This window comes from Maniola jurtina, chromosome 17 (assembly GCF_905333055.1).
Source record: "Maniola jurtina chromosome 17, ilManJurt1.1, whole genome shotgun sequence".
NCBI classification, from domain to species: Eukaryota; Metazoa; Arthropoda; class Insecta; order Lepidoptera; family Nymphalidae; genus Maniola; species Maniola jurtina.
In genome coordinates, this window is record NC_060045.1 from 5784244 (window position 1) to 5806233 (window position 21990).

Consider the following 21990-nt stretch of genomic DNA (forward strand, 5'->3'; position numbering starts at 1 on the left):
AAATAAAAATTTTAATGACCTAATTTTGTTATTCCTTTTCTCCCCTAGTTTAAATGTTATTTTCAGGTATGGCAACCCTAAATTTGACAGATCGCAGCTGATGTTTATGTTATGTTATCAGTACATTTATTTTAGAGGTTATTCTTGTTTTAGGTATTTTAGTAAACTGCTAGTTTATATGATATTTTTGTAGAACTTTGCTCGTTTTACTAAAAATCATTTCGAAATGTTATCTACAATTCAGGCAAGATCAATTTTGTTATTTAGGCACTCTGTGTTATTACAAAATGACTAAAGATTTTAATAAAATTTTGAATCTATTGTTTCAGAAAAAAATAGTTAGGTCTTTAGTTATATTAAGCCGCAATGCACATAACCAATATCTTATTGTTGACGCAACAACGAAGGACCGTATAAAATATAATAGAATGTGGAAATAGGTCTGTTCAGATACTAGAGTTTCCCAAAAATCGACAGCCTACAATAACAATCTACCACTTACCGCTTGTTTTTTAACGTCCAATGTCACCAGAGGCACTTTTGCGTGAGCACGGCACAGCACAATCGTCCACCGGTGGGGTAAAACGTGGGATTAGATAGTTCTTGTAGTTTTTAATCACGCACGGCGCGAAAAAGGGATGGTCTGAACAGCAGTTCGTCACGGACGCAGATTTGTAATTAATTCCTCTTCTTCACGTCACATTGTCGCTAGTGACGCAAGATGGACGATGGTCGACCAATCAGAGACCACCGCATCACAACACGGTAGTGGCTATGTATTGCCAGCTGTAGATCTAAGAAAACCACTAGCTTGACTGAACACACCCCCTACCGAAACCATAAAAATGGTTTCCTACCAGTGAGGAAAAATAAATATTTAAATAAACATAAATATAATACAAATTAATAAATTAGTAAGCCCTAAACTAAAAACAAGAGAAATATATTAAGATTCTAAAGTTTATAATAATGTATTATGATATTTAGTTAACATAAGGTAGAGGGCTTAACTTATTAACCGGTCGTTGCAACCGACTCTTCTGCGTGCGTAAAGTTACACAACGAACCACACCATCGGGACCGGGATGTAGGGCCTCTATTTTGCCCAACGGCCAATGGCATGGAGGCGCGTTGTCGTCTTTAATAAGTACTAAGTCACCCACATCAATATTAATCTTTGAGGTGAACCACTTTGCACGCTGTTGCAGCGTATTTAAATACTCGCGACTCCATCGCTTCCAAAATAATTGCGAGCTTTTTTGAAGGTATTGCCAGCGCGACAATTTGCTGATCGGCTCAAGTTCCAGTTGATATTCCGGCACGGCCGTTAAACTTTTGCCTATCAGAAAATGACCGGCTGTCAACACATTAAATTCATCCGGATTATCGCTTGACGGCAATGGACACAGAGGCCGGGAATTGAGGATTGCTTCGACTTTACAGAACACGGTAGCAAGTTCCTCAAAGGTTAAGTATTTATCACCAACGCTTCGCACTAGGTGGTACTTTGCAGATTTAATTCCAGCCTCCCACAGCCCGCCCATATTTGGGGCACTGGCTACGTTGAACCTCCAGGAGATTTGTCTCTGTGCGCACCCCGCAGTGATATCTTCGTTATCTCGCAAAAATCGCTGCACTTCGTTTAAATGTTTGCTGGCAGCAGAGAAATTTGACCCGCGATCTGAGTACAGGACCGAGCAGAGCCCTCGGCGTGACGTCATTCGGTCCAGACTCGCGAGGAAACAATCAGCTGACAAGGAAGATAAAACTTCCAAATGCACAGCTTTTGTGGAAAAGCAGATAAACAATGCTAAGTAAGACTTAGTTATCTTTGCATTTTTACGTAAACTTTCCTTAATATAAAAGGGACCCCCGATGTCTACCCCTACATGCTCGAATACCTTTTGAGGCATGAGCCTGGTTGGAGGCAACGGAGCCATCTCAGGTTGCAATAAAGGTGGTTTGTTTTTGAAACAAGCCTTGCATTTAGCTAAGACGGATCTAATTAGGCGACGAGCCGATAGTATCCAAAAGTTTTCCATGATTAAACTTTGAAGCGCGCGTGGCCCGGCATGTAAATATTTTTTATGACAATATTCAATGAACAATTTTGTAAACAAACTATCCTTCGGTAAGAGACGAGGATGTTTCGCATTATACGGCAACTCGGAGTAGGTGATACGACCCCCTACCCTGAGAAAGCCCCTGGAATCGAGAAAAGGTGAGAGTTTTTTAAGTGAAGTAATGACCTTTTTATTTTGCGAGAAACGATCGAGTTCGTCGGAGAAGTGAACCTCCTGTACCAATCGGATCAGTGAGTCCTGAGCTGAATTCAATTCTTCCGTAGTTAAACACTTGGAGTGAATAGAAGTGCGTATTCTATTGCGCCATCTCAGAATCCACGCCACGGTTCTTTGTAATTTGGAATAAGTTGAAAATCGATTCAGCAGTCTATCGCTAAACTCCCTTTTAGATTCAGTATGATTGTCACATAATTGTTCCGAAATTAGATTTTGGGTCGGCTTTAATTCAGGAGGTTCAGATTCCTTTTCCTGAATGAAGACCGACACGGGCCAGTCAGTCGAGGGACTATACAACCACGCAGCGCCCTCTAGCCACCGATCACGTTCGGAGACTAGTTGAGACGGGGACACGCCGCGCGAGCAACAATCGGCTAAGTTATTTTCGCTGCTAACATGACGCCAAGTATGAGGAGGTACGACCTCTGTAACTTGTGCAACACAGTTACACACAAACGTTTTTAATTTATAGGCGTCCGTGTTAAGCCATGACAATACGATTGTCGAGTCCGTTAAGCATGTAATTCTATTAATTTTAACTCGTGTTAGATTATCCCGAACGAACGTTATTAATTTGCTAAGAAGCACGGCTCCCATTAGCTCTAATCGGGGAATCGTCATAGGTTTCACCGGCGCCACTTTAGACTTGGCGGTCACTAAGCGAACCTTGACGTTGCCTCGCTCATCATTCGATACGACGTAAATGCATGCAGCGTACCCGCGCGATGACGCATCGCAAAAACCTACTAACTCGCATTCAGTTTGTCCAGGCAGCAGCATGTGACGCTCAATAGGTATGTCCACTAGTCGCGGTAGTTCCGAAATGAAAGTCGACCACCGGTTACCTATCTCGTACGGTAATGGATCATCCCATCCGATACCTAACTTCCATAAATCCTGCATTATTAATTTAGCAAGGAAAGTGCAAGGTGCAATGAATCCGACGGGGTCATAAATAGAAGCTAATAATTTTAGGACCGACCGTTTGGTCAGAACGGGGTCTGTTTTAGTTATGGCGAAAACAAAATTGTCGGACTTAGGCGTCCAGGTTAAGCCAAGCACCTTTATGGTACATTCGTTTCCGTCTTTCATAAAGGTCAAAGGGCATTCCCTATGATCCGAAGGAACTCGATTCAGTAATTCTGAGCTATTACTCGTCCACTTTTTTAATAAAAACTGACCGCTTTCAAATATACCTATAAGTTGGTCTTGCACCGTGCACGCCTCCTCGTAGGTATTACAAGAATATAAGACGTCGTCCATATAAACTCCTTCTCTAATCACCTGCGCGGCGAGGGGGAAACGTTCCTCTTCGTCGCGAGCTAGCTGAATCAACGTACGTATGGCGAGAAAAGGTGAACAACTAAGTCCGTAGGTAACAGTTTTTAATTCATACAATTTAATTGGTTCAGTGGGCGATGATCTATATAATATATGCTGATAGCATCTATCGCTTTCCTTTAGTCTTATCGCTCGGTACATCTTGCAAACATCACACTCGAGACAATAATTGAACAGACGAAAGTGGAGAATAATGGCCGAAATATCACGGTAAAGTTTCGGACCAGTTAATAATATATCATTAAGCGCTAGATTATTTTTAGAACGACTGGAACCGTCAAACACGACGCGAAGAGGCGTCGATGATGAGCTAGGTCTTAAAATACTGTGATGAGGAATTATATATTTACTAGGAGACGCTCCTACGTATAACTCCATGTGATCTAAAGCCTCGTATTCCCGCATAAATTCTGCATACGCTTGCTGCAAGACAGGTGTGCGCGCTAGTTTACGTTCGGTATACAGCAAGCGGCGCTCGGCGATGGCGTATGACTCACCGAGCTCCGGGTGACCGGGCGCGAGCGGTAAAGGTACGACGTAGCGTCCGTTCGATTCCCGCGTGTGCTCTTTAACGAAAAGCTCTTCGGCTAGTTGGTCGAGAGGGTTTATGGAGGGTGTGCACGGCACCTCCTCGATTGTCCAAAATGCACGTAACGCTTGGTCTAGTGATTCACCCTCTGACACCGACAAACAATAATTTTGAGATCTTTCCCGTGAGTCTTTTTTGTCAGTAACGAGTTTACCACTAATCACAGAACCGAATACAGTCTCGATTACGCTAGGTATATCGGAATTAATAAACAACGGTTTATTTGTTACAATTTGCGACACTATGTCGTTGCCTAAAAGAATATCAACCCGCGCTTTTTTATAAAATTGAGGATCAGCTAATTCGAATTTATCGTATTGATTTATTACTTCGCGCGGGAAGTTAACATTAGGCATGTCACCGGCGACTTTAGTTACGACGACCATGTTTAACGTAAACTTAGGACAGTCCTGAAGCCGCGGTTTTATGGTACACGTTACCATACCTTGGTTTTTAATAAATTCCCCGCCAAGGCCGGAGATCGAAAAAGGACACTTTTGACGCGGGAGTCCCAAACGTTGGGCACACTCTGCGGTAATGAAGGACGTCTGCGCCCCGGAGTCTATGACTCCTCTGCAGTCTTGAAATTGTCCGCTGAAATCGAGAATGTGTGTCCGCGCCGTTCCTAATACAACGCCGTATTCATTTAGAGAACACAGCGCTTCTTGCGCTGGCACCGAGTCACTCACGGAGTGAGACGACGTCACGAGCGCTTGTTGCCCATACGATGAGCTGGGCTGCGCGGGTGGGTTTGACGGCACGGCCGAGGTGCCCACAGAGATCGCGCGACCCTGGTCTTTGTGGAGGAGATAATGGTGAGAGCCCATACAAACCCCACAGGTCATAGAACTATTACAGATCTGGTCATGCTTCTTTAGGCAATTTACGCATAATCTTAAAGCCTTGACACGGTCAATCCGCTCTTCGACTGGTAATTTCCTAAAAATGTCACACCGATATATCATGTGTCCTAGATTACAATGCGGGCAAACTAACCTATTTTTATTGTCATCTGACTTATTAATACGGGAGGTAGTCAGAACCGATTTTGACGTTTGTCGTGAATTCGAGTTTTGATTGCCTTTGTTGTTATAAACTTGCTTAGTTTTAGACTGCGTATTTGTATTAGCAGAAGTACTCGGAAACACGTGATCCAGGACTTTAATTTGCTTATTAACAAAGTCAATTAATTCGCTAAATTTCGGAATAGTTTTCTGATCCCTACTTTCTTCAAATAACTTTTTTGTATGAGGATCAAGGCCACGCAAAGCTAAATGACACATTAAATAATCGTCTAAGTTTTCGATCCGAAGCGCTTGAATCGCTTTAAGTGAGTGATCAAACGTTTCAATAAATAAAGTAAGATTTGCACTTGTATCCTTACGCAAAGGAGTGAAATTTAACATTTTGTCGAGATACCGACCCGCAAGTGCCCTATTGTCCTGATATTTTTCTAACAAACTTTGCCACACTAGCGGGTAATTAGCAGCGGTAATAGGTAGTTTCTTAACAAGGTTAAGCGCATTGCCTTTTACACACGAAAGCAAATAATGAAACTTATCGATGTCTGTAAAGTCTCGGCTATGTACGAGAGAATAAAACGTATCATAAAATGTGGTCCAATTCTCCAACTCACCGTCAAATTCAAATAACCTTAATTTTGGAAGCGACGGTTTGGTCTGGTCACTTTTCAACGACATACTGTTGGTTTCTTTAGCTCGGTATTTTCGAGCAAGCAAACTACAACTTTCGTATAAACTATCAAAGGCATCTAATTGAGTTGTAGTTAGCTTCATACCGGGTTTTAATTGCATGTCGATTTCCAATATTTCCATGACCGTGTTTTCGAATTTTGTTCGAACACTGTCTAACTCGGAGAACTGAGCCAGAAAACTTTGCATCTTATTGGCATCATCTTTAACTGTTTTCGCATAATCGTATAATTTTTGTGCTTTTCCGAATAGGTACTCTTTTTTAAAATGCAAAGTTTTCAATTTCAATTCCAGTTTCTCTGAAATGGTCGGTTCGGCCATCTTTGATTCACCGGCGCGATACTACGAGTACCCACGCACGCAAAAGAATATCGTTGCAACCACGTTGCAACTAGCAAATAATTACGAATTATTATTGATTCTACTATTGAAATATACGTAAAATATATATAAATATTAATATTGTAGTATATAAATAAGTATATTTACGTAAATTATTGAATAAATAAGAGAAATATTTCATATAATCTTGGTTATGACAAGGTTATCACTGGTTTATTTTTCAAAATTTAGCCTTAATCCCGGTTCGGAGGCCAGAAAATGTTGACGCAACAACGAAGGACCGTATAAAATATAATAGAATGTGGAAATAGGTCTGTTCAGATACTAGAGTTTCCCAAAAATCGACAGCCTACAATAACAATCTACCACTTACCGCTTGTTTTTTAACGTCCAATGTCACCAGAGGCACTTTTGCGTGAGCACGGCACAGCACAATCGTCCACCGGTGGGGTAAAACGTGGGATTAGATAGTTCTTGTAGTTTTTAATCACGCACGGCGCGAAAAAGGGATGGTCTGAACAGCAGTTCGTCACGGACGCAGATTTGTAATTAATTCCTCTTCTTCACGTCACATTGTCGCTAGTGACGCAAGATGGACGATGGTCGACCAATCAGAGACCACCGCATCACAACACGGTAGTGGCTATGTATTGCCAGCTGTAGATCTAAGAAAACCACTAGCTTGACTGAACACTTATTACAAATGAAAATAATGGTACACGAGAAATAACACTAAATCATGGGAAAACCAAGTAAGTAGGTACCTAACACAATAAAAATATGTTCTCTTTATTAGAACACTAGCTGAGCAGCTTCGCCCGCGTGGATTGGTCAGATCCCCTGCAGCATCAGGATTGAGAAGTTGGACTCCAAATTTTTTATGAAACAATGTCGCAAAGTTCCTCTATCGATTAAAAAAGAAATGACGCAAATCGGTTCAGAAATCTCGGAAATTTCGGTGTACATAGGTAGAAAAACACAACTCCCTTTTTGAAAGTCGGTTAAAAAAGTAGCCTATGTTACTCCCTGGTCAATTCTCTACTTGTCTGTGAAAATCCCGTCAAAATCGGTTCAGCCGTTCCCAAGATTAGCCTTTTCAAACAGACAGACAGACAAAAATTTTAAATACGTGTGATTCAGTTATAGTATCGTTCAAATAACCATATGACCTTAATATGCGGTAGTTATTTCGAAATTACAGACAGAAACTCCAATTTTATTTATTAGTATAGCTTAATAGGTACTAATGTTAAAAAATGCGTGTCTATCTGTCTGCTAGCTTTTCATGGCCCATTCGTTTAACCGATTTTGATGAAAAGTACACAGCTTACCTACATCCTAGAGACAGACGTAGGCTATAGGCTACTTCTTACCCCAGAAAATCAAAAAGTTCCCATGAGGAATTTAAAGGTCCATCCATTTAATCGATTTTTATGAAAATTACTACAGGGATAGCTTGCATCCCGGAGGCTGACATAGGCTACATTTTATACCGGAAAATCAGATTTCTCGGACGATTTTTAAAAACCTATGTACCTTATTGATTATAGGGTTGTGTAGTCTGTTTGAGTTGTCATTCCCAGTCCCAGTTGCCTTCTTTTGTTTCTGGTCGGTGGTTGCCTTAACTATGCCACTTGAGTATGTAGTGATGGACCCATTTTGATAAAACTACTTTCCTACAATTCTACTTAAAGTCAAAACATTTTTGTTTAGAAACTCGCTATCACTTGATATGATGACTAATCTCATAGAAGCAATTAACCTAAACAAAGAAGACACTTCATTAAGGGCAATAGTTTTATCAGCCAATGGAAATGTGTTCTCTGCTGGTCACAATTTAAAGGAATTAGTAAGTATGGTGACACTTGATTTTGATGACAATGCAATTTCATATGATCTTAAGTCACATGCAATTAAAAGATCACAAGGAAAGGGATATACCTACTCGTAGCTATGATATGGTAGGTAGGTATAATGCCATATCCCTTTCGAAATAATTGTGAATAGATCGATAGGTACCTACCCCTCGGTTTCTGAAAAGCAAAATTCTGTTACTGCAACGGAAAGTCTTGGCGATACAGCTTCGGTAGTAAACTAGCTCTGATCAAAATCTCTCTTCCAGACGCATGAATCATACGTACCAAAAATTAGTTAAGTAGGTACCTAACTAGTTACTTACCAACTTTTAATCATAACTGTTTTTACAGCAAATGTCCTCAGGGATTGAGCAACATAAACTAGTGTTCAATAAAGCAACAGAATTGATGAAATCTATTATACTGAGTCCGGTACCGGTAATAGCCAAGGTAAAAATTAAGTACCCATATAAAGGAAGCAAAAATATGAAGCTTGCTGAGCATGTATCATTCTTGATTCTATCTTATACCTACCTTATAACTGACTTCAATTAAAATGTAGGTATAGTTAGTACTTAGTAAATCGTCAATCTTCTTGCCAGCTCTAAACCACGCGAGATCACCCTAACAATAAGAGCTTAAACTTGTGCATAGAGCGCCAGGAATGTCCCGCTGACACCTGAAATTTGCTTTCTGCGCATCGAAACGCAGCTATGTTCATAGGCCATAAGAAATTTCCGATTGCTGCATACTGCATAGTGCCCGGTAAACACCTTGGACCTGAGGTGTAGTGGGAGAGAGTTGGCGAATCCCGGATGCGAAAGTCGTCGTATCGACCAATCGTGTGCACCCGCGCCGACTGGTTAACTAATCGCGTGAACCCGCCACTCGCCCGCCAATCGCATCAATGCTCAAGTTGTTTGCCGAGCACTGCAGTAGAGCTTGTCTATTTTGAAATGACGCGCCCCACCACCGCAATTTACACATCACTACTACACAAAATTATGTAGTGGGGCGCGTCATTTCAAAATAGACAAGCTCTACCTGATTATAATATGATTTTGTAGGTGAACGGATTTGCAACTGCTGCTGGCTGTCAATTGGTTGCGACTTGCGATATTATAGTGTGTTCGGATACAAGCAAGTTTTCAACACCAGGGTAAGGCTATACACGTCATCCCACGAACTGCCGTCCCCCCGATTCTCAACCGATGGATCGACCCCCACCGATCCCAAGTGGCCGAACGATCGAACCCCCGATCACCTACTGGCCGAACGATCGAACCCCACATTCTCCAACAGCCCGATCGAACGACTCTCTGACTCCATGACTAAGCTACATTAGATTCATCTAGATACTGACATTGTTAAAGTGTTCAAATCTTTACAAAGCAAAAAAACCGGAGATCTGTGGGGAATATCAGTAAAAATAATTAACAATATTATTGATATTATTGCGCCATATCTAGCCTTAATTTTTAATGAGTCTGTGGATACAGGCGCTTTTCCAGATCTCATGAAATGTAGTAAATTGATACCTCTTTTTAAATCGGGTAGCAAAAGTGACCCAAACAATTACAGGCCAATTTCAATTTTGCCAACACTGAGCAAGATATTTGAGAAAATCATGCTCAACCAACTGCTTCAGCATTTCAATTTAAATAAGCTACTCCATTCTGAACAGTATGGCTTCACTAAAGGTCGATCAACAACCGACGCGGCCGCAATGCTGTTAAAGCATATATTCAATGCGTGGGAGGGGTCACAGAATGCCATTGGTATTTTCTGTGATTTATCCAAGGCATTTGATTGCGTTGAGCACGAGACTCTTTTAGTTAAATTGAGCCACTATGGAATCAAAGACACTGCGCTTGGTCTCATTGCGTCCTATCTTAGTGATCGTATTCAAACAGTATGTGTGAATGATGTGAAGTCATCCGGATCAGCCTCACTAATGGGTGTTCCTCAAGGCTCTATTCTAGGTCCTTTAATGTTCTTAGTATACATAAACGATTTACCATATGTAGTCCAAAATATTTGCGATATCGTACTATTTGCTGACGATACGTCTTTGATTTTTAAAGTCGATAGAAATAAGGACAATTTTGACGATATAAATGGTGCCATATCTCAGGTAACTCACTGGTTTACTGTAAATAATCTACTTTTAAATGCAAAAAAAACTAAGTGTATTGAATTCGCACTGCCCAATACCAAGAACACAAGTAACATTAATTTAATGATAAATAATGATATTTTGAAAATAGAAGAGACTACTACATTTTTGGGGATAACCTTAGATGCGAAGCTGCAATGGGGCACCCATATATCAACTCTTGCTGGCAAACTAAGCTCTGCTGCTTACGCGGTTAGAAAGATTCGACAATTAACTGACGTGGAGACCGCAAAGATAGTATATTTTGCTTATTTTCATAGTATTATGTCTTATGGAATCTTAATATGGGGTAGAGCGGCAGATATTGGGAGAATTTTTGTATTACAAAAAAGGGCAATACGCGCAATTTATAACTTAAAACCACGCGATTCACTTCGAGAAAAATTTAAGGAAATAGGTATCCTTACCGTAGCCTCTCAATATATTTACAACAACATAATTTTTGTAAGACAAAATATTCTTAGTTACAAGAAGGTTGGCGATCTACACAACAGGCTGACTAGACACCGTAACAGGCTTGCGACTCCTACACTCCGTCTCAGGAAGGTCCAAAAGTCATTTGTGGGAATGGGTATAATCTTCTATAACAAAATTCCTCAGTCAATTTTGGACTTGCCTTTACACAGGTTCAAAAAATCTATTAAAAATATGCTCTTGAGAAAAGCATATTATACTATCGAAGATTATGTAAATGATAAAAAAGCGTGGATTTGAACTTCGATTCGCTCCAGCAATGCGCAGGACTTCAATTGCTTTTATACATGGCATAATATTGTATATCAAATCTTTGAAAAGAGCAACCGCCGAGTTTCTTGCTGGTTCTTCTCGGTAGGAAAGGCATTCCGAACCAGCGGTAGATGCTTTTGACGATTCGAAAGAACTTGTAAAAGTCTAATTGAATAAAAACATTTTGAATTTGAATTTGAATTTGAATACACCCTTACACAAAAGGGGTGTATATGAAATCCAATACAAGTTTGTTTTATCTTGTTATTTGATTTTTGTCTCATGTTTAGGGTTCCGTATTCTAAGGGTACCAACGTATTACTAAGACCATTGTCCGTCCGTCCGTCTGTCTGTCAGCGGGCTGTATATCGTGCACAGTAACAGGTGGAGCTGAAATTTTCACAGAATGCGTATTTCTATTGCTGCTATAACAAATAATAAACATTTTAAAATGGCCATGAAGAAATTGATGTATTACTTGTACGATAGTAGGGAACCCTTCGCGTGCGAGTCCGACTCGCACTTGACCGATTATTATTTTTTTACTTTAGAGCTAACTTCGGGATATTTTGCTCTACGCCAGGAATCGCCGTTGGAAGGAGTGTGCCAAAATCCAGAGCTATGTATATGTTGCTAACTGGTTAGTATACTATAAATTTGGTAATATGCACGTATACTAAGTAATTAGTCAATATTCCTCTTTTCTCAAGCTTATAGGTCTTATAGTGTTTACTGGTGATAGCCTAGTCCATACTATGTCAATTTTAAACCTGTTTAGTACCTTTCATTAGGTTAAATGGAATGTTCTAGGTGAACCCATATCGGCAACAGAAGCATACGAAAGTGGTCTCGTGACAAAAGTAGTCTCTGCAGATAAATTAGATGATGAAGTGAACAAAATCATTGAACAGATTAAAAGCAAGAGCCGTAGTGTTATTACACTAGGAAAGGAATTTTTCTACAAGCAAATGAACTTGAGCGTCCTTGAAGCTTACAAGTTGGGCGAAGAAATAATGGTTAAGAATATCAACTCTGATGATGGACAAGAAGGAATTAAGAGTTTCGTTGAGAAGCGAAAAGCGTCGTGGAGTCATAAATAGAGAATATAAGATCAATAAACATCTTTTGAATTTCAGCTCTCGTTAGGGCGATTACGCACTGCATCCGATCCGAATCCATGAAAATATCAATAAAATATCGTTCCGAAGTAGTCATAGAACTATTTGTATGGTAGCTTACGCACTGGCTCCGACTTCAGTCATTCGAATTCTCTCCGTCATCTATCGTCAGAGAATATCTAGGATGTGCTTCGGATTCAAATTGGACATATAACGTAGATAATTATTATGGTCAAAGATGTTCACTGAATACCTTGCAGTAAGCAATATCCGAGTATGGTTCGAGTTTTTATATCCGTATTTTCATGGACTCGGATCGGATGAGTGCGTAACCGCTCTTAGAGTTTTGAGGCTCAGTTCTAATAGTTATATACAAGGCCATAAAGGATACAGATGTGCCAACAAGTCGGTACTACAGCATAAATCATACCTATCACGATAATTTCTTAATACCTCAATTTATTTAAAAATAAAGTGTTAATTGATAAGATATATTTTTGTACAATGTTAAGATCTATTTTTTGGAAACTAAATAAAATCCACTATTATTTACACCTATATTTATTTGCCACTATCATTACCTTTTAATGTAATATTCAAAGCAAGAATAATATTATCTGAAAGCATATTTTAGTCACATACACATCAAAATATTTGGCCAAAACATTTTACAGTATATACATTTAAATGTTACATCACCATCATTAGGTAAATATGCAAAAAGATATACCCACAACATATTATAAATGTATGAAAGTTGATACAAAAGTGCAGAAAAAACAGCATCAATTTAAGAGGAGTTTCCTTCGAACGCTCCCGAGCGATCCCCATACAAAACGAAGTTTAATTTTAATAGTATCTGAAACTAATATACTTAGTTGTCTACGCCACGGCTTACGGTTTGCCAGCTTTCCATAAAAATATGTAGTTTCACAAAAATCTGACAAACTAGACAGATATTTTTTCTTGAGCGTGTCTACACAATTTCACTAATTTAATAATTGGTTAATATTAAATTATAAATCAAACTTCGTTAATATGGAGCGCACTCCGAAATAACTCTCTAAGGCCTGGACAAAGCGCAACAGCAGCGGTGAGGTTAAACGTCACACTGAACGCATAATTGTACGATTTTTATGACAAGGCACTATACCTACTGTGCATTTCAATTGATTGTTATAACTCGCATAACAGAAAATTTTTAAGACCAGCAAATTGAACTTCGCTTGATATTAATTTTACTATTTTCACTTTTAAAGAGAACAAACAATAATATAGGAATTGTGAATAAATAAGTACATCAATCTATGTCAATCTATTCTAGAAATCTAGAAAGTACTTAGATGTTCGACATGGCATTTCAAATGGAGCACGTAACATTCCAGTACATGACAGCTACAGCAAATGTGTGTGTGTGTGTGACTTTGGAGTGTCAAAGCCTCCATAGTTCCTTATCTTACAAATTGTAGGCGGTGCCATATGCCTTTCACAATACTTGCGGTGCCACGTGGCGCGTCAAAATTCTACAACACAACGCATTGTGGGAGTTAAATAGTAATAGTATGGAGTTACATAGAGGTGAGAGTGCGACGTCACACCGCAAGTATTATGGAGAGGCACTATTGGACAAGACGCCGCCGCGCGTTGTTTGTCCAAGCCTTTATTGCTCAGTATTCATTAACAAAATAATAACTATTATATAATTTTAAAACTCCAATACAATTAAACTAGAACGATATTCTATATTTTACTGCATTTTAAAGAACGGAAAACTTATAAAATTATTGTCAGTGTTAAATGAGAAATGGAAAAATAGGTAATACATTTTTGAACCTGGGCTTTAACAGGGCTCTCTCCGTCACTCGCTTCCACTCGCTTCATACAATCGTAGTTCTAATTTCATTTGAATACTAAGCAACCAAAGTCCATGAAATTTTGCAGACATATTCTAGAAACTAATATCTGTGTCTGTGGTGTTTTAGATTTTTCTAAAAACATGTAGTTTTAAAATTGCAGGGGCTCAAAGATTTGTATGTAAATTTTTAAGACCGCGTAACTTTGAAACCGAATATTTTAACAGAAATCTGGAAAACCACAGACATAGATATTAGTTTCTAGAATATGTCTGCAAAAATTCATGGACTTTGGTTGCTTAATATTCAAATAAAATTGGAACTACGATTGTATGAAACGAGTGACGGAGAGAGCCCTGTTAAGATTTTATATTCGAATGTCTTAGGCGTAGGTAGTTTTAACAACCCTAATTACTTCTAATGTAAAGTGATAAAATTCAGGACCACAGAGATGTCATACTACTAAAGTATGTACCTAAGACCTTGACTCTTAGAAAAATGGTCTCACAGGTATACAAGATTGCCAGTCATGCTTAATTTCATTCAATGAATTAGCGCTAGGCCAAGATTTCCGTAAGGTGACGATCGCGATGACCTCTGATTAGCCGACACTCTCTCGCTATTTGCTAAAATTCATTGTTGCACAAAAACGTAATAAATTCAGGCAATCACAATAATTGAGATTGTAATAGTGCTTGATGCTTTTCCGTAATCGACAACTGCTTTTCTGATTTATTAACATGAGCTAAAATGAGATAGACAATGATATATCTAACTAAAAATGTTCAATAAGTTATCTTGCGTCGTTATAATTATATTCGGCTTATTCACGCCTGATGTACTTATAAGGTTTGCTACTGAAATTGTACGTGACATCTCCTTGAACAAGGCCCATTTTAACAGAAACAAAAGCCAAAAAAATATTGATGTAAGTAATCAAAATTCATTTGTGCTTAGTCTTTTACATTAGAAATGGTATCAATTTTAAGTCTTGGTTAGATTATTTATGGTCGAACAGAATTACCAGCACCTACATAAACGTTACAATCAACTTGTAGAAAGTTTTTATTTCTTAAGTTACCAAAGACCCAATTTCATTGGACGGAACCACGGGCAAAATATAAAAAAATGTAAGGGCTCCTACAGACGTAACGATCAATCAAATTCGCCATGCAGACAAAATGGAATGCGTTTTAGAAATTTGTCGCCATCGGAATACGTTCTTTATCGATCAATGAGGTTTCCCACAAAGATCTTATGGCATGTGTTCTTGAAATCGCCCGCATTCCGAATGCGTTTCTTTTTATCCACCAATGAAAATGAGCCTTTACAAAATAGGTACTTAAGGCTATTTTGCATTAAACAATTATTTTGATAGGTACTTACTTGTTTAATGTAATAAGTGAATTACAATAATTTTTTTTTTCAAAAAATCGTGCAAAATAAACATAACTTATTCCTTATTTTTACGTTATAATAATATGATATTAATAATGTTTCATATCGTAAGAAACCCTAAATAATAAGAAACACATTATACTTTCCACATCACACGAGTGTGTATGAAAATAAATGCATACATTTGGTTCAACACACAATTCGACTTTTTGCTTACAAACTTCTTATAAAACTGTGTTCTGGTATGTCGCAAGGTTATTAGCCGAGATCACGACCCATCACCTCTCTGTAGTTTGTTGCATCTTTATTGTAAGCCAATTTTAAAATTATAGTAAAAAAAAATTAGTAGTTAGCATTTTTTTATACAAACAAAATAATTATACAACCATATAAATAATTTTGGAATGGCAGCAATATTATATAGCAATTATATTATTTTCCAATATACATAAGACTTAATTTTCAGATATTGAATAACAATAGAAATATGAATATTGGGGCCTAAACTCTTAACCTGGGGAATAGAGACATATAAAAAGTATGATACTTTACACTATGTTGCTGTGGAAAGGGAAAACATGATTTTTAGACCATGTTAGTTCAAGTTTTATCGATAGAACCCCTCCACTCTAAAGGGAATATTCTAAAATTTTCTTTATCTCATACTATCTCGCGAGCAAAATAGTATAATACAACGAAATACATACAGGATGGAATTAATATATATCGGGCCAATGCCCAGACGAGGCACAGAGAATTGTTTGAATAGTAGTTGCAAGTAACAATGCCCATACCCCGTCCGACGCAAATGTATTGACAATTGGGATGATGCCTATGTCAAAAATAAATTATTTCTTAGGAATTATTAAATAGAGGATCTTCCAAAATTCGTAAGATCCACATCCGCTGTTAGTTTTCAGTTTGCTAACTATTCTAGATTATCGATTGAACTAAAAAAGTACGTCAAATGTCTATGACGTCACATCTGTGAATTTCGTACAAGTTCCCTTACTAAGCGAGCGTTTTGACTTTTGATAAAAAGTCACTGATTTGACTAGGAGTCATCATCCGTATTGCCCGGACGGGACACGGCCCTACCCGTGCTGAAGTATAAATCATTCCCTACACCTGGATGCTATTGCTAAATATAGATTAGCCTCTTTCAAATGTTTGGATTACTGAGTGTGTTTTACTTGGTTTGCTAGTTTTAGTCTATTATGCCAAAACACATAAAAAAAATTAAGGCGTCTTTAACTTTAATTTTTTTTAACCTTAGTTTTAAATGTTTCTGTATTCAGTATTCTTTAAATCAAAATTGTAGGTATATATTTGTTTATATCTATGGAAACAATAAAATTGATATAAAAAGTTTATAATAGATAACTGCCACTTAAGCTCCAGTTTGCTAAGACAGCCGTCACATAGCGGTCGTCGCTTTGATGGCACAGTTGTTTGACATTGATTTGGTCAAAAAAATGCTTTGTAATAAACCATCCTGTATCAAGGGGTGTTTTAGTAACATCGATGAACTATATAGCAACCGCGATGTGACTGCTGCTATCCTAGGAAACAAGAGCTTACTTGATAATCATTTAAATAAATACATTTAAATTACATTAAAAAAAATTGTCTCAATTTTATTAAGTCTGAACAATAGTCACAATATGGAAGATTGACGCGCCTTCTTGGGATAATTTGATGGTCTTTTCCCTTTTCCATAGTTAGGTCTCACTTTTTTGCCAGTTCATTTGAGAGCCAGTCTAGACCTTCGTAGAGCCCTTGACCTTGCGTGGCGCAGGTTGCTTGGATGTACCACTGGAACCAGATAAATGAAAACTGTCAACCTGATAAACTAACAAGATACTAAAAACTAAAACTATTCTTTAAAAAATAGTCGCTAAATTGTGAAGCTTCTCCTTTTTGGAAGTTTTTTTTTTGTTAAACTATTATTATAGGCTCACACTTGACTGCAATCAAACCAAATACATAGTATGTGATAATCCAACCAAAGATGGAGGGCATCTGCTTTTTCAATCTTCTTTGAAGGCCTTATTCGCACGAGAGCTTTTTTGACGTCCGTTAAAAAAGCTTTCAAATAGACAAATGCATTTCCAAGTATCTGTTCACACGTCAACGCTTTTTTAACACGCACTTTGTATTTTCAGCGCAACGCCGGGTTTTAACGCAACGCTTTTTTAACGCTCGTGCGAATTAAGCCTTAAGGTACTGGACCAATATTTTATTGGTGGGAAGTTAGTTAAAAATACAACAGTTCAAATATTCATTTATCAAAGTAAATCATATGTTTTGAGAATTCTTAATATAGACCCCAGTAAGAAAGAATTTTTAGAACTGCCACTATGATAACAAGTGCAAATTAAAAATTTTCAACACCCCCGACAAATCATTTTCAAATAAATAATTATGTATATCTAGGCATCTTGACAGCTTGACATTTGTCAATTGACATAATATTATGAACCTAACGGTTATGTAACCTTCTTTTCTGCAAGAAAACTAGAAAAGAGCTGATAACTCTTAAACGGCTGAACCAATTTTTTTGGATTATAGCAAAGAACACTCTCGATCAAGCCACCTTTCAAACAAAAAAAACTAAATTAAAATCGGTTCATTCGTTTAGGCGCTACGATGCCACAGACAGATACACAGATACACAGATACACAGATTCACAGACACACAGATACACAGATACACACATCAAACTTATAACACCCCTCTTTTTGGGTCGGGGGTTAAAAATCAATGTAACATTGTGGTGTTGAGAAAATAACAGATCAATATTATGTAACACATGATAATAAAACTAGCATTTACAATAACAATACATACATAATAATGGTTTTCATGGGCTACAATTACATAAAACATTAGATAACCAAATGACTATCTTATCTTGAAGTAGAATTACAAGCAACTTAAAATGAATTTGCCTTCATTTTTATACCTTACCATTATAGTTACTAAAGAACCATGCTTACTCAAACAATACCTCGCTTTTCAGAAAAGTTCATTATTTGCATACTCCTGTCAGAGTAAGCTATATTGTAATTGAGTAACTTCTTCAATTGAAAAATATATCCAAGTACCTTGAATTCTTACTTATCCAGATTCAACTCTGGATCGTAATGACGGAAAAGAGTTTTGTGGTTTTTTGGGAATGAATACAAACATGTTATACGCGTTTGCGACACACATGTGTGCACAGAGACAGTGATGCACGTTGTGTGCAAGGCGTGCGCGTGCGCAGGTGTAGATCCACATTAAGTACTTGAGCAATAATACAGAGTAAAGGAATCCTCGGTGCGTTGGTGATAAAGTAATTAAACGACACGAGTTCCTTCGTAAAATTTAGTTTTAAATTTTCTCACAACATAAATAAACAATATTAACAAAACAGTCTTGACGTATATATTGACTATTGAGTGATGACTTTTTCTTTTTTCTTTTTTTTAAACATTTATTTTTAAATAAGTATGTGTGTAACCTACACAGAGTACAGACACCTGGGTCAGAGGTAAACCGTCACTCCAGAATTAAATCACTGTGTACGGACAGGAATAAAAAAAAAACAATGTAATTTACCATTATACACACAACAGAAGGCCGAAAATTGAATAAGATTACTTACGCGTCGGTTCCTCATGTTGTTCAGATTTAAAGCATTTGTAAGTTCTGCTGCTGTCATTGCGTTAGGCATGTCTTGTTTGTTGGCAAACACTAGAATAACTGCATCTCGGAGTTCATCCTCTTTGAGCTGCAATATAAAAAGTAATTTGGAATAATTCTTTGCGACTTGGTACTATTCAACACGTGCTTCTCCTTTTAGCAAAGGTTGCCTGGTAGAGATTGCTCTAAGCAATAAGGCCACCTTTGCACACAATTGTTTTTTTTGTTTTCTTCCTTCTGTGTTGTTTGTTTACATGTTTTTGTATGCAATAAATACTTCTATCTATCTATAAAGTTATCTCTTTAGACCCATCTTCACAAGAGAGGTCATGACAAGAGGATAAACTGACTTATGTGTAAATTATTACATCAGGTTCCAATATTCAATCTATCTGTGGCTTTAATATTAAAAGAGACCACAACCTTTTTGACATAACCACAAATAACTACATTACTATGAAAATTATAACAGAATACAGATAGATTGCATAAAGAACCTGAAGTTCAACCACTAAGGTCCAGTTAAAGATTTTCAATTAGGTTCTCTCTATAAAGTAGACAGAAAGGATTTTAAGAAGTTCTAGCAGTGAAATCAGGGCAGATTAACTAATGTGAGGTGTCTCTCTGGTTACTTTTCACAACTAGATCTCAAAGAACTTGATGGTCACATGGATAACTTTCAAAAACACAATATTATATTTGAAAAAACCTACCTCTGGTAAATTATTTATCATAACATTTGACAAACCGCATAAGTACAGTGCAATTCAATTGTTTTTACTGCTCCTTGTATGCAAATATAATTCTTAGCACTCGCCTACCCACATCAATTAGCTATTTATGTACATATGAAATGCTTGTACTACTGAGTGCTGGGTGTTGAATGTTGGTGTATGTACATATTACAAACCCAGTCAGGTTTTTGATACACTAAACAGTCATTGTGATGTAAAATTAAAATGTGTGTTTCATTTTAATGTAAATTTCTAATAAAATAAAATAAATCATTATAGTTGAATAGAAATTTCATGTGAGAAAGGTGAGATAATATAAGATTATCAACAACATAAACCAATATTAAATAATACATATATTAATTAACCTTCCTATTGAATTAGTCTATCTATGAATGAAAACCGCATAAAAACTGTTGTGTAATTTAAAAGATCTAAGCACTCACACAGACAGCGGGAAGTATGTGTGTGTATGTTTGTTACTCCTTCACGCAAAAACCACTGTATGGATTTGGTTGAAATTCGGAATGGAGATAGATAATAGCCTGGATTAGCACATAGGCTACTTTTATCCTGGAAAATCAAAGAGTTCCCACGGGATTTCGGTAAACCTAAATCCACTCAGACGAAGTAGTGGGCGTCATAACACTAATCCTAACATATCAACCATCATCATAAGAAAACAAATACTTAGCATAAAGAGAAACTCATGACAAACAAAGCTTAACTTAACTTTATGTTCAATCTCAACTCCAATAATCTGGATTATATTACTACTAGGATAGAAATTCTAAGCAAGTTTTCAGACAGTCAAGGCTTTTGAGAAATAATATCTATCTATCCTAAGAGAAATTCATGTTTGAACATACCATATTAGCAAGTTCGTTTTCTGCCTCTGCTATTCGCTTGGTATCACTTGAATCAACAACAAATATCAGTCCTTGCGTGTTCTGGTAGTAGTGACGCCACAGAGGCCTGATCTTGTCCTGGCCGCCGACATCCCAAACCGTGAAACTAATGTTTTTATACTCCACTGTCTCCACATTGAAACCGATGGTCGGAATAGTGGTCACTATTTCACCAAGTTTTAGTTTGTAAAGTATTGTGGTTTTGCCAGCGGCATCGAGTCCAACTAACAAACAAAAACATTTACAAACATTACAACAATTATTTAAACCCAAATTATTAAACTATCTATCACCGCAAGATAAACACAAAACATTCTACGCAACCTTGCATTACGGTTTGTCGTGTCACTTACCCATTAGGATACGCATTTGTTTTTTCCCAAATAGCCTTGTGAAGACACTAGAAATTGTTAAACCCATGGTGTGTTACTCACAAACTTATGGTTTAAATACTAGTTGATGTAATAAAAATAATCTTTTTTATACAAATCGATGATTAACCGAATGGGAAATATACGTCAGACGTTTTTCGTTTTGGTACTCGTCAACGCGGACAACGTCATTAGAGTTACCATAACAAATATTTAAACTCCTAATTCCCTGTTGTTTTATTCTGTCCTTTTGAACCATAAATTCCATAACTTGATTAAGATCTCAGGGAATAGATAAATGAAGTATACAGGGTTACTGGTAATATGTCGGCAATCTGTTAAGGGGGTGTAGGCGAAGTAATTTGCAACCAAATGACCCCTTATGACCCCTAGGCAAATGTCAACCATTTTCGAGTAATTTGACTTTTTGTGTTTTTTAGAAGAATTTGAGGTATGCAACTTTGAAAATTTATAAAAAAAAACCAATTTTTTTTTTTTTTTTTTTAATATTAGCCATGTTAAATGACTAATATTCCCCTTTCCTCTCCAACTAAGCGTCAGGCTTGTGCTAGGAGTAGGTACGACAATAGTGCAACGGGCGGGGTTTGAACCGTCGACCTTTCGGTTTTCAGTCCACTCCTTTACCGGTTGAGCTATTGAGGCTCTGATTAAAGAGGCTCCGTTAAGGGGGTGTGGGCGAAGTAATTTGCAACCAAATGACCCCTTATGACCCCTAGGCAAATGTCAACCATTTTCGAGTAATTTGACTTTTTGTGTTTTTTAGAAAAATTTGAGGTATGCAACTTTGAAAATTTATAAAAAAAAAACCAATGCATGATTTTTTTTTATTTTTATTATTATTTGCTTGCTAACACTTC

General features: G+C 37.4%; 2 protein-coding genes across 2 annotated transcripts; one reads left to right on the plus strand and one right to left on the minus strand.

Annotated features, from left to right (window-relative positions):
- Window positions 1-98: 98 nt before the first annotated feature.
- Window positions 99-12718, plus strand: LOC123874109 (enoyl-CoA hydratase domain-containing protein 3, mitochondrial). Its single transcript, XM_045919297.1, has 8 exons — window positions 99-244; window positions 330-383; window positions 6978-7036; window positions 7998-8133; window positions 8492-8590; window positions 9208-9299; window positions 11594-11682; window positions 11853-12718. The coding sequence occupies exons 1-8, from the start codon at window positions 227-229 to the stop codon at window positions 12140-12142; spliced, it is 837 nt and encodes a 278-aa protein (XP_045775253.1). The 5' UTR covers window positions 99-226; the 3' UTR covers window positions 12143-12718.
- Window positions 12719-15489: 2771 nt separating this feature from the next.
- On the minus strand, window positions 15490-21309 carry LOC123874110 (ADP-ribosylation factor 2). Its single transcript, XM_045919298.1, has 4 exons — window positions 21095-21309; window positions 20703-20965; window positions 19062-19187; window positions 15490-17226 (listed from the first exon to the last, which is right to left on the minus strand). The coding sequence occupies exons 1-4, from the start codon at window positions 21159-21161 to the stop codon at window positions 17140-17142; spliced, it is 543 nt and encodes a 180-aa protein (XP_045775254.1). The 5' UTR covers window positions 21162-21309; the 3' UTR covers window positions 15490-17139.
- Window positions 21310-21990: the final 681 nt, after the last annotated feature.